This window comes from Choloepus didactylus, chromosome 25, assembly GCF_015220235.1.
Source record: "Choloepus didactylus isolate mChoDid1 chromosome 25, mChoDid1.pri, whole genome shotgun sequence".
Lineage (NCBI taxonomy): Eukaryota > Metazoa > Chordata > Mammalia > Pilosa > Megalonychidae > Choloepus > Choloepus didactylus.
In genome coordinates, this window is record NC_051331.1 from 1,656,452 (window position 1) to 1,668,221 (window position 11,770).

Genomic DNA, 11,770 nt, shown 5'->3' on the forward strand with positions numbered 1-11,770 from the left:
GCAACTCTATACCATTGAAGCAACAACTCACCTTCCTGTGTCCCCCAGCCTGGTAGCCTCTTTTCTACCATCTTTCTCTATGAATTTGCAATTCCTAGATATCTAATGTACGTGAGATCACACAGTATTTGTCCTTGTGTGTCTGGCTTCATCCACTCAGCAGCGTGTCTTCATGGTGTCTTCAAGTTCATCCACGTTTAACATAGGTCAGAACTTCACTCCTTTTCATGGCTTCATAATATTCCACCGGGTGCTGGACCACATTTTGTTTCTGCATCCCCTGCTCGTGGGCCTCGGGTTGCTTCTGCCTTCCGGTTGTTGTGAATTTGCTGCTCTGAACCCAGGTACAGACATCCGCCTGCATCTCTGGGGTGTAGACCTAGGAGAGGGATTTCCAGGTCATGCGGAGATTTCCCACTCAACTTTCTAAGGAACTACTAACTTCCTTCCTTGGCGGCTGCACCTTTTATTTCCCACCATCAATGTGCTCCCAGTTCTCTGCTTTCCTCTAGTTCTCCGAGCACACTTTTGACAGTTTTTGTAAAAGTCTTTGTCTCTTTTGTGCATTTTCTGACCTTCCTCGTTGACGGTTCGTGTCACTTTAGTTTGTTCTTTCGATGGCCCATCTTTTCCAGTTTCTTTGCCCACCTTGTGATTTTTGTTGTTGTTGTTGAAATAGCAGAACAGAAGAAGTAAGTCCTCCATTGTTAGTCACTGCTTTAAATGTAAACCCTTTAAAGTCTACAATCAAAAAGCAGAGAGATTGGCAGAATAACTCAACTACATATTGTTTGCAAGACTCACCTTAAATTCAAACATGCCACTAGGTTGAAAGTGAAAGGAGAGAAAAAATATTCCACGCAAATACTAACCAAGAGAGCCCAGGTGGCTACAATAGTATCAGATAAAACCGATTTTAAGTCAAAAATTGTGACAAAGGACAAAAGACATTAGATATAGATAAAAGGGTCAATTCAACACAAAGATACAACAATCATAAACATATGTGCACCTAACAACAGAGCTCCCAAAGTGTAGTAACTGAAGAGAGAAATACATTAACAGTGGGAGATTTTGGTACAGAACATCAAGACAGAAGATCAGTAGGGAAATAGAAGATTTGAACAATGCTATAAACAAACTAGAATTAACCGACATCTACAGAACACTGCACCCAACAACAGCAAGATGCACATTTTTCTTGAGTGCACACAGATCCTCTCTAGAATAGACCATAGGTTAAGCTCACAGGACAAGTCTCAGTAAATTCAAAAATATTGAAATCATATAAAGTATTTTCTCCAACTGCAAGGGAATGAAGCTGGAAATTGGTAACAGAAGAAACACTGGAAAAAAATAAATATTTAGAAATTAAACAATATACTCAACCAATGGGTCAAAGAAGAAATCACAAGGGAAATTAGAAAAGAAATTGAGAAAAGAAAACAAAAACACAACATTTCAAAACTTATGGAATGCAGCAGAGGCAGCACTCGGGGATTTATGGTGAAAGCACAATAAAAAAGAAGAAAGATCTCAAATCAGTAACCTAATCTGGAGGAGATAGAGAAAGGAGAGCCAACTAAACCCAAACCAAGGAGTAGGATGGAAATAATAAAGATTAAAGCAGAGATAAGTAAAATGGAGAACTGAAAACCGACAGAGAGAATCAACAAAACCAAATGTTTGTTCTGTGGTGAGATCAATAAAAGCAACAATCCTTTGGCTGTAGAATCAAAGAGGAAAAAAAAAAAAGAGAGGACACAAATAACTAAGATCAGAATTGAAAGGGGGGACCTGTCTGCCAGCCCCATTGAAAGAAAAGGGATTATAAGCGGATACTATGAACAACTGCATGTCTACATGTTAGAAAACCTTGAAGAAATGGGCAAATTCCTCGAAACACAAAATTGACCAAAACTGACCCCAGAAGAAATGGAAAACCTCAGCGGACCTGTAGCAATGTGGCGGATGGGATCGCAGGCCCCAGTGGGAACAACCTCTGGGTCTTGGTCTGTGTTCTGGGGGTGTGGACCCCTTGTCACGGTCTCCTGAAGCTGTGGACCCCGAGCCCGGGTGGGCTGTCATCGGAGGCCTGGGGTCCTTAACAAGCAGAGTGGATGGGAAATCCTGGCTCCAGTTCCGGGCTGTGTGCCCCTGGGCCGGCTGCTGGACCTCCCTGAGCCAGGCCCCTCCTGCGGTGTCCTGAGCCCTGCACAGGCTGCGGCTGGAGGGTGCAGGGGTGACTGTCTTTGGGGCTCGCACATGGGCCCCGGGTGACCTCCCCATTTTATGGAGCCCCCCACTCACCCATCTATTCATTCATTCACTCACTCATTCATTCCTCACGTATTTCTTGACACCTGCTCTGGGCCAGGCCTCCGACAAGTGGTGAAGGAGATGGTGTTGGCCTGGGGGAGTGAGGGAGGGGCCCCCTGGCTAGGGCACAGCATGGACAAGGCCTGGAGGAGGGAAAGTGGGGGGCAGGTGGCTCCGGAATCTTCTCTGTGACGGGGCAGTGCCCTCACCTGGAGATAGTGATCTGCACCTCCTCAGGATCAGGGCAAAGTTAAAGGTCCTTGAGCTATAAGGTACCCCAAAAGTGCCAAATCGGGGTGGGGGGTAGTTCTTGAGCAACATCAGTTTTATTGTTTTTATGAAATTTCTATTTTGTTGTGGTAAAATATATGTGACAGTAAATTGATCATTTTATCCATTTTGCAGTGAACAGTTCAACGGTGTTTAAGTCATTCTCGATGTGGTGCAGCCACCACCTCTATCCAGTTCCAGAACATTCTCAGCACTCCAGAAGGGCTGTGCCCATTAGCCAGCACCCCTCGCCCCTGCCCCAGTCCCTGGCAACTTGTGATCTGTTTCTATCTTTGTGGATTTACCTCTTCTGGATGTTTCATATCCATGGATTCATCCGTGTTTGCTGCAAAGGATCCTGCACAAGTTTTCTGTTGAACCCCCGAGCTCCTTTCTCTCGGGCAATCCCTGCAGCAGAGCTGCCAGGGCCTGTGGTAGCTCCCTGGGCAGCGTCCAGGAACCACCAATCTGTCCATCAGTTCTGTTTCTCCTTATGAAATATGTCGTGCCTATGCAAAAGTATCAATAAATAAAAATCCACCTATCGGTAGTGCATCTAAGGAGACACACATTTCAGTGCTGGAACCCCTTACAGCCCCTCAATCCCAGCCTCTATCAGAAATTGGGGTCTGATCATCCCAGGGGTTGATACTTTTACTGCACACGTGTACATGCACATACATAGACACATACATGCACATAAACATATCCACATATCTATGTATTCACATACATATTAATGCATATACATACATATACACACATGTACACAGATGCCATTACTTATATACATACACATATACACACACAAATATGCATATACTTATACACATACATATATATGCATACATATACAAATCCACACACACATATACACACATATGCATATACATATACACATATCCATACACACATATACACATACATATACACATACATACACATAAACATATACACATATCTATGTATCCACATACATATTAATGCATATACATATACATACACATATATACACATACATATACACACATGCAACACTCATACCACATATACAGATGCATACAAACATACATATACATATGCATGTACACATACATATACACATGCCTACACATATGCGTATATACACATGTACACACACACACACCTATGCATATACATACACATACATGTGCATATACACAGATGCACATACACATATGCACACATAGACGTATGCATATGCCTTTGGGGGTTTAGGCGCATTTTTACATTGATTCTTCCCTTCTGCACCAGCCCTTCCCTCCCTCGAGCTGCTCCCCCGGTTCGGGGCCGTGTAGTGCTCCCCGCGTGCACCCCGCCTCTTGCCGCCCCGCCCCCCTGCCGTGCGCGGGCGGCCTGGACGTGGCGCGTGGGCGTCTCCGGGTTCGCGCCCGGCTACAGCGGCCGGTCGCGAGGTCCCCCGTGCTCCCCGGCCCGGCCGTGACCCCCTCGCCCCTGGCCAGCGCCCCCGACACTAGTTGTCGTCCACTCTTGCTCAGGGGCTCCCCGAGGGGCTGCGAGGGTCTCGGGGCGGCTTCTGACCCCTGGCCCCTGAGGTGGTGCCTCTTCCCGCGCCTGGCCCCCCGGTGCCCGCCATCCGCCCTTCCTCCCGCCGGCGCCAGCTCCTAACCCTCCCGCTTCCGGGCACTTCTCCCCGTCCACATTCTCCACGTCCCTCCTCCGTGCCTGTCGTTTCAATTTATTTATGGATGTTTTAAGTCTAGAAGTTTGAAGTTTTGATTGGATCAAATTTACTTTTGTAAAGTACGCAATTCAGCGGCATCAATTCACAGCGTGGTATGGCCATCACCAGCTTCTAGAACTTTTCCGTCACTCCTGCACCCATCCAGCAACAGCTCCCGTTCCCCGGCCCCTGGGAACCGCGAATCCACCTCCCCTTTCTGAGACTTTCAAGGGATAGCTGGGTCCTTTCCACCTTGGGCAGTTGCGAACAGGGGTGCAATGAACATCGGTGTGCAAATGCCTGTTGTTTGGGGTACAGGGACTGCCGGGTCCTGGGGTAATTCCAGCCTTAGCTTTCTGAGGAACCTCCAAACTGTTTCCCATGGGGGCGCCCCATTTTACATCCCAACAACCCTGAGGGTTCTAGTTTCCCCGCATCCTCGCCAGCACTTGTTATTTTCCTTCTTCTTTAACAGCAGGTTCTAGTGGGTGTGGAGTAGTAAGGCATCGTGGTTATGGCTTGCATTTCTCTAATGGCTGATATTTGAGTGTCTTCCATGTGCTTCTTGGCTATTTGAATATCTTTTTTGGAGAAACGCCTATTCAAAACCTCAGCCCAATTTTTTAAAAATTCAGTTTTATTGAGGTATATTCAGATATCATACAGTCATCCATGGTGTACAATCAACTGTTCACAGCACCATCATATAGATGCACATTCATCATCCCAATCAATTTTTGAACATTTTCCTTACACCAAAAAGAATAAAAATAAGAATAAAAGATAAAGGTAAAAAAGGATTCCCAAATCATTCCATCCCCCCCTATTTTTCATTTAGTTTTTGTCCCCATTTTTCTACTCATCCATCCATACCCTGGAAAAGGGAGTGTGATCCACAAGGTTTTCACAATCACACTGTCACCCCTTGTAAGCTACATTGTTATGCCATCGTCTTTGGTAGTTTCAGGTATTTCCTTCTAGCTATTCCAATACACTAAAAAATAGAAAGGGCTATCCAGATTGACCTCTCGACTCCATTTGAAATCTCTATGATCTACCCAATTTTTAATCAGGTTCTTCATCTTTCTGAGGTTGACTTGTTGGAGTTCTTTATATATTCTGGGTTATAGGGTTTGCAGACTTTCTCCCATTCTGTGGGTTCTTTTCACTTTGTTGATGATGTCCTTTTGTGCACAAAGTTTTTAATTTGGATATTTATTTGCATAATTTATTGTTTTGTTTTTTTTTTCTATTGTGTTCAGGCTTTGGGTGACAGATCAAAGAATAAATTGCCAAGTCAAGTTCATGAGATTTGCCCCCAAGTTTTCTCCTAAGAGTTTAAAGGTTCAGCTGTTATATTTAGGTCCTGGCTCTGTCTTGAGTTACTTTGGGTGGGTGGTGAGGTAAGAGTCCAAATGCCTTCTTTTGCTGGAGATTTCCAGTTTTCCCGGCACGGTTCATTGGAAAGGCTATTCCTTCCCCGTTAATGAACTGGGCACCTGGTAGAACATCAGTTTGCCACAGACGTGGGGGACAAAGGCAGGATTCTCCCTGCCGGGCAGCTGAGGCGGGGGCGCCCTCCCCTCGGCCCCCCGTGGTGCAGCGGGTGGGGGGTCAGCTGCGGGTGACTCAGCCGGGCCGGGCGCACGTGGCGGAAGTGGTCAGCGCGGCCCCGGGGTGGACGTGGGGCTGCCCGGGGGCCCCGGCAGGAAGTGGGTCAGCTGAGCCGGCATCCGGGCCCCACCCCCGACGGGGAGCACTGCCCGGAAAGACAGACGGGGGTGACCCCCCCCACCCCTCCCGGGCGGCGCAGACCCCAGGTTCAGGCGGGTTCAGGCAAGGGTTAGGCCGGCCTCCGCCTGCGCCTGTTGAGCGCCTGCTGGATACCAGCCCTTGCTGAGCACGGGACGTGCAGCTCTGCCAGGGAGGGCAAAGGTCAGCGCTGGGTCACAGGAAACTGAGGCCCGGCGGGGGCTTGGGTCACCCACGGGAGCCTGGGTCACCTCCACCAGGGCTGACGGACGCCACCCCCTCCCGGTCCTCGGTGCCTTCCTGCCCCCGCGGCTCCCACGGCCCCGTCTGTCCGGGTGCCCCCGACCCCCCCCTCCCCTACCCCCACCCCCAGGTCAGCACCCCCATTGCGGGAGGAGCAGGGCGCACCCAGACCTCCTGCTCTCCCCGGGATCCAGACATGTCCAGGCAGGTCTCCCCCTTGAAGTCACTGATCTGCAAGAGCAGGAAGGAGGGGGTGGGAAGGTGGGGTGGGGAAGAGGGGGGAGGACTGGGGTTGGGATTTCCCGCTCGGACTTTGCCCCACTACCCCCCCCCCAGGCCTCACGCACGCGATGTGTCCCGAGCTGATTTCAGCCTCTCCCCCAGAACCTTGGGTTTTGAGGGATGCATAGGAGTTCTCCGGGCAGCTGTGGGGCTTCCAGGCAGAGAGAATGGGGAGAACGTGAGACATCCGGAGGGCCACGGAGAGAAAGGACATGGGGTTCAAATGCCTAATGGACGAGCTCGGCTTTCTCCTGGGGGGCAATGGGGTGTAAGAGGCGGGGAGGGCCCCAGGCACATCCTGGGAAGTGGGTGTGAGGGCTCAGGCTGGCGGGGGAAGTCGGGGCAGAACTGCAAGTGAGGCTGGGGGCGTCCAGCTGAGGGGGGGGGGACCCCTGGTAACAGGCCCCAGCCGGGCCCCTTCCAGGTCCCCCCTCCAGTGAGCCCCCCCCACGCCCACACCTGCCTGCACCCCCCATCCCTGCTGGGGTCTCCAGGGTGCCTGCTCTGCTGCGCACCCCCGCCCAGGGCAGCTCACGGTGGCTGTGACAGGGGGCACAGGGCGACCACAGGGCTGGGGGCCCTCTGCACGGGGAGCCTGGCGTCCCCGGGGTCTCCCGCTCTCCCAGCCCCAGCCCCCCATGCACCCCCTGCTGGCCCCACACCCCTCTCCATCCCCCCACCCCCAGGATGTGCCCGGAGTGTGCTGGATGTGGGGTCCTAGGACCCCAGGCTAACCACCCTCCCTGACCGGCTCCCTCAGATGCAGACGGGTCTCGGCAGGGGTCCCCGAGGGACGCCCAGGAGGCTGCAGGAGCAAAGGGGGTGCCTGGACAGCCAGGAGGGTTCCCTGGAGGAGGGGGTCATTTAACTGCATTTATTAAGCAACTACTGTGCGCCAGGCCCCAAGGTAAGGCTGTAAAAGCAGAATCTCACTGAATTCTCACAAAAGCCTCCAGACTCTCCATCCTCTTCCCCGTCCCTCCACCCCCGTCACCCTTCCCTCTCCAGCAAGCCCAGCTCTCTGTCTGCCTCTTGTAGCTCCAGTCGGGGGGTGGGGGGCAGGCTTTCTCTTGCCGGGGCAGCCAAGGGGAGTCAGGCAGTGCAAAGGGGCCAAAGAGGAGAGGGGAGGCTCCCTGCAGGGCTCGGGGGAAAGGAGCCCCCATTCAAAATCCCATTAGAAGTCACAGCCTCATCTAACAGCATGGAAACACATCTGTATGTTACATCCGGGACTGCAGCCCCCACCCCAGGCATGGAAAACAGCAGCTGTAGGAGAAAAAAACACCGTATGTGGTCATCTCGATGGGGATGCAAGGAGCCTGGGTCCTGGGTGACCCCAAGGAGGCCACCCCCTCCCCTGAGGCCCCCCTACTGTGGAGCCAAGACATTTTCCTTGAATCTGAAGCCCCTTTGGTTTCAAAGATTTATTCTTAAAAAGCCTCAGACCCTGTTTTTCACTCCTTCTAAAGATGGACCTGAAAATGGCGTGTCCTGCTTCCACTCTTCAAGCTGCTTCTAGAGAAGTGGCTGGGGTTCGAATTCCAGCCCCCCCTTCTCCCTGGCCAAGGAAGATTAAGACACCCCAGTCCTGTGGGGTCAGGGTGGGCCAGCGGGAGGACTCCTCCAGCCTGAGGGAACTTGGGGGAAGGGCAAGGCAAGGAAGGTATCCTGGGAGGGGCATGGGAGGTGGGGTTTAAGAGATGACTAGGAGCTCACCAATGGGGTATGTTCTTTCCAACAAACTTGCCCCAGGCTGTCTGAACCCAACTGTGTCTGGAGCTGAGAGTCCATTGCCCCACAGCATATGATAAGAGTCACCAATTCTAAAATGACGTTTCTACTCCAGCCCCACATGCTCAGACCTGTCCCTGTCACATGGCTAACCCCATAGCCATTTTGCAGACTGGGAAACTGAGGTAGTTAGATCTGAATCGGTTCTTGCTGCCCTTAAGTCCTCAGCACCTCAATCACCTATCACCTCTTCTCTGGGACCAAGACACAGATCAAGGCCTGGCCCTCAAGGAGCCCCTGGTCTGTGGTGTTGGCGAGACAGAGCCTGGATTCTTGGGGGTCAGGACTGAGCTGCAGGACGAGATGGGGATGGGAGAGCCCAGCTCAACCTAGAAGGGTTAGGTCAGGAAAGTCTTCCTGGAGGAAGGGCTTTTTGAGCAGGGTTTTGAGGGATGAGTAGGACTCCCCCAGATGGCAAACCTACCAGTACCACCACCACCCGCTTTATCCAGCCTGGCCTGTGCCTTGACCCTCCTTTTGCTGTCTTTCCAGTGTAGCTCTCCATCACTGTTGGTCAGGTGAGGAAACTGAGGCACGGGGGAGAGGAATGACTTGCCAAGGTCATGCTTTTTGGCTTTTTCTTCTGCACTGCCCTTTGATTTTCAGTATCTTTGCCTTTGACCCCAATCACGGAGGGGAAAGGGATTCCCATGGCGGGAAACGGTCCCTTAATAAGCACCTGCTCTGGAATGCGGGGCAGAGGAGATGACTGTTGAGTCCTTGTTCATCGAACATTTTTTCCCCACCAGCCCAAGAGGCCGGGACGATGCTCCCCTTTCAAGGAGGAGGGTATTGGGGCTCTGAGCCGCGCCCCAGGGCCCCAGGCAACCCCCGAGGGCCGGGCCCGGCGGCGGCTGCGGTGTTTATTCTGCACTCGGGGGCGGGCGATCGGGGCCGCCGGGGGCGGACAAAGTCCGCGACTATAAAGGGCCGCGCCGGCAGCTCCCGGTCAGTGGAACCCAGAGCGCCGTCGCCGCAGCCATGGCCCGGCGGGAACCGACGCCGCCGCCCCTCTCTCGGCTGCTGCTGCTGCTGCTGCTCCCGCGGCTGCTGCGGGGAGCCGCCGCGCCCCGCGCCCCGCAGCCCCGCGCCGGGCCCGCCGGCCCCCCGGACGCCTCCCTCGTGGAGCGGGAGCTGCGGAGAGGCCTCGAGGACGTGCTGAGCCGCCTGCGGGGCAACCAGAGCCGGGAAGACTCGCACCCGGACCCCGGCACCGCCTCCGCGGTCCGGATACTGACCCCGCAGCGTGAGTGAAACCTCCAGGACCCCTCGGGCAGCCCCCACGTCTAAGCACTGATTCTAACTCAGAGAACCCCAGGCCCGCCGCGGGGCCTCAGTTTCCCCTTCTGGGAACCGGGCAGTCACGCCCCGTCCACCCTCGAGACTGAGAGGGAGCCGGGTTTAGCCCGCCAACGTGGGTGTCGCATAAGGGGAAACCGAGGCCCGGGGGGCTGGTGACCCTCCCGATGGGGCGCAGGGACTGAGCCGGGCGGGGGGTGGGGGCGTGGTCCCCTGCCCGGCTGAGTTGGGGATCCCCGGGGGCAGGATCCGGTGGGGACCCGGGAGGGGCGTGGCGGTGGGCGGAACCTGCCCAGGCTGGTTCCAAATCTGATGCAATCCCGGTGGAAGGCACAACCGGGAGGGGTGGGAAGTGTTCCCGCCCCAATGCACCCCGTGCTGTGTGACTCCAGTAAGCCCCTGGCCCTCTCTGGCTCTGGAATCCAAGGCCCCCCAGCAGTTCCCACGACCAGGGCCATCCCGGGAATCGGAGGGTCTTGGGGGACCAGGGAGTCTGGAATAGCGGGACTGGGGGGTGTGGCCCCCTTCACGTCCCAGTTGAGGGAAACTGAGGCACGGACAGACACTTTCCCCAGACGCACACAGTTTCCTCAGCCTCGGCACTTAGTATGTCTTCCACAAATGGTTCTGAGTGCCAGAAGGAGGCGGCAGAGCCTGGATTCACTGCGGGGATTCTAGAAAGGGAGGCAAGGGACACCCAGGGAAATAAAATAGGGGGGCGCCTATTGCAAAGGTCCTGCAGCGGGATCCAGCTCAGGTGCAGATGGAACAGGGCCCCCCGCGCCCCGCACCCAGGAGATCCGCGGGTGACCCCCTCTCTCTCTCTCTCCCCACAGTGCGATCGGAACCCGGCGGCCACGTGCTCCTCCGCATCGCTCGGACCGCCCTGTCCGCAGGGCTCCCTGCTGTCCCCCGCTTGCACCGCGCCCTGCTCTGGCTGTCCCCGACGGCGCCGAGACCGCTGGACGTGACGCGGCCGCTGCAGCGTCAGCTCGGCCTCGGCGGCCCCTCGGCGCCGGCGCTGCGGCTCAGGCTGCCTCTGCCGTCGGATCTCCCGTCGGACCTTCGGTCGATGCGTCCCAGGCTGGAGCTGCACCAGCACTCGCCCGCCAGCAGGCGGCGCCGCGCCGCGCATGCGTCCGAGGAGGCCGACTGCCCCCAGGGGGCGGGGCGCTGCTGCCGCGTGCAGAGCCGGCGCGTGACGCTAGAGGAGCTGGGCTGGGACGACTGGGTGTTGGCGCCGCGCGACCTGGACGTGCGCTTCTGCGTCGGCGCGTGCCCGCGGCACTTCCGGCCGGCCAGCGCGCACGCGCAGATCAAGGCGCGCCTGCACGGCCTGGACCCCCGCGCCGCGCCTGCGCCTTGCTGCGTGCCCGCCAGCTACGACCCGTTGGTGGTCCTGCGTCGCGACAGCGACGGCGGCGTGACGTTCACGCCCTTCGACGACCTCCTCGCCAAGTCCTGCCACTGCGCATGAGCGGGAAGCGGGGCATCTGCTGCGGCGCGTTAGCCACACTGCGCATGGGCGAGGGCCTGCCGCGGCCCGTGAACGAGGACCTACCTGCCACTGCGCACGCGCAGCCCGCGAACTGGGCGGGGCCCCAGTGGGCCTTCCCTGTGGACAGAGGCGTTCGCGGGTCCGGAGACCCTGTCTCTGCCCCTTCCACCCCCACCCCCCAGCTGTATTTATGAGTCTGTATTTATTGTTAATTTATTGGAGGTTTTACCTGGGAATTTGAGGGCTGGTCCGAAACTATTTATTTCTACCGCTGATAATAAAAGTGAAACTGGCCGAGCGTGCCCTGTGGTGTCCGGCGAGGGGCTGGGTGACCGCGGGGTGCCGCGTCCCCTTCTGGTGTTGGGGTGACCGCGGGCCCGCCGGAGTGGGGCGTCCGTGGGAATGGAGGCGACCAGAAGCCTACAGGCAGCCCGGGGCACCCCCTTCGCTGTGCTTTTACGTCTCCCTGTTTCTGTTCCCTCTCTCTCCCTCGGGTCTCAGTTTCCCCTGATTCATCTTCACCTCTCAGTGCCCTTCTCTGTCTTCTGGCTTGTCTGTCCCATTCTCCTTTCCAAACACAAACAGCCCAGAGCCAAAATTATCTCTGCTCA

At 55.3% G+C, this 11,770-nt stretch overlaps 1 protein-coding gene across 1 annotated transcript; it reads left to right on the forward strand.

The window, feature by feature from the left end:
• Positions 1-8,287: 8,287 nt before the first annotated feature.
• Positions 8,288-11,286, forward strand: GDF15 (growth differentiation factor 15). Its single transcript, XM_037818037.1, has 2 exons — positions 8,288-9,608; positions 10,498-11,286. Exons 1-2 carry the CDS (start codon positions 9,344-9,346, stop codon positions 11,136-11,138), a joined length of 906 nt encoding a protein of 301 aa, XP_037673965.1. The 5' UTR covers positions 8,288-9,343; the 3' UTR covers positions 11,139-11,286.
• Positions 11,287-11,770: the final 484 nt, after the last annotated feature.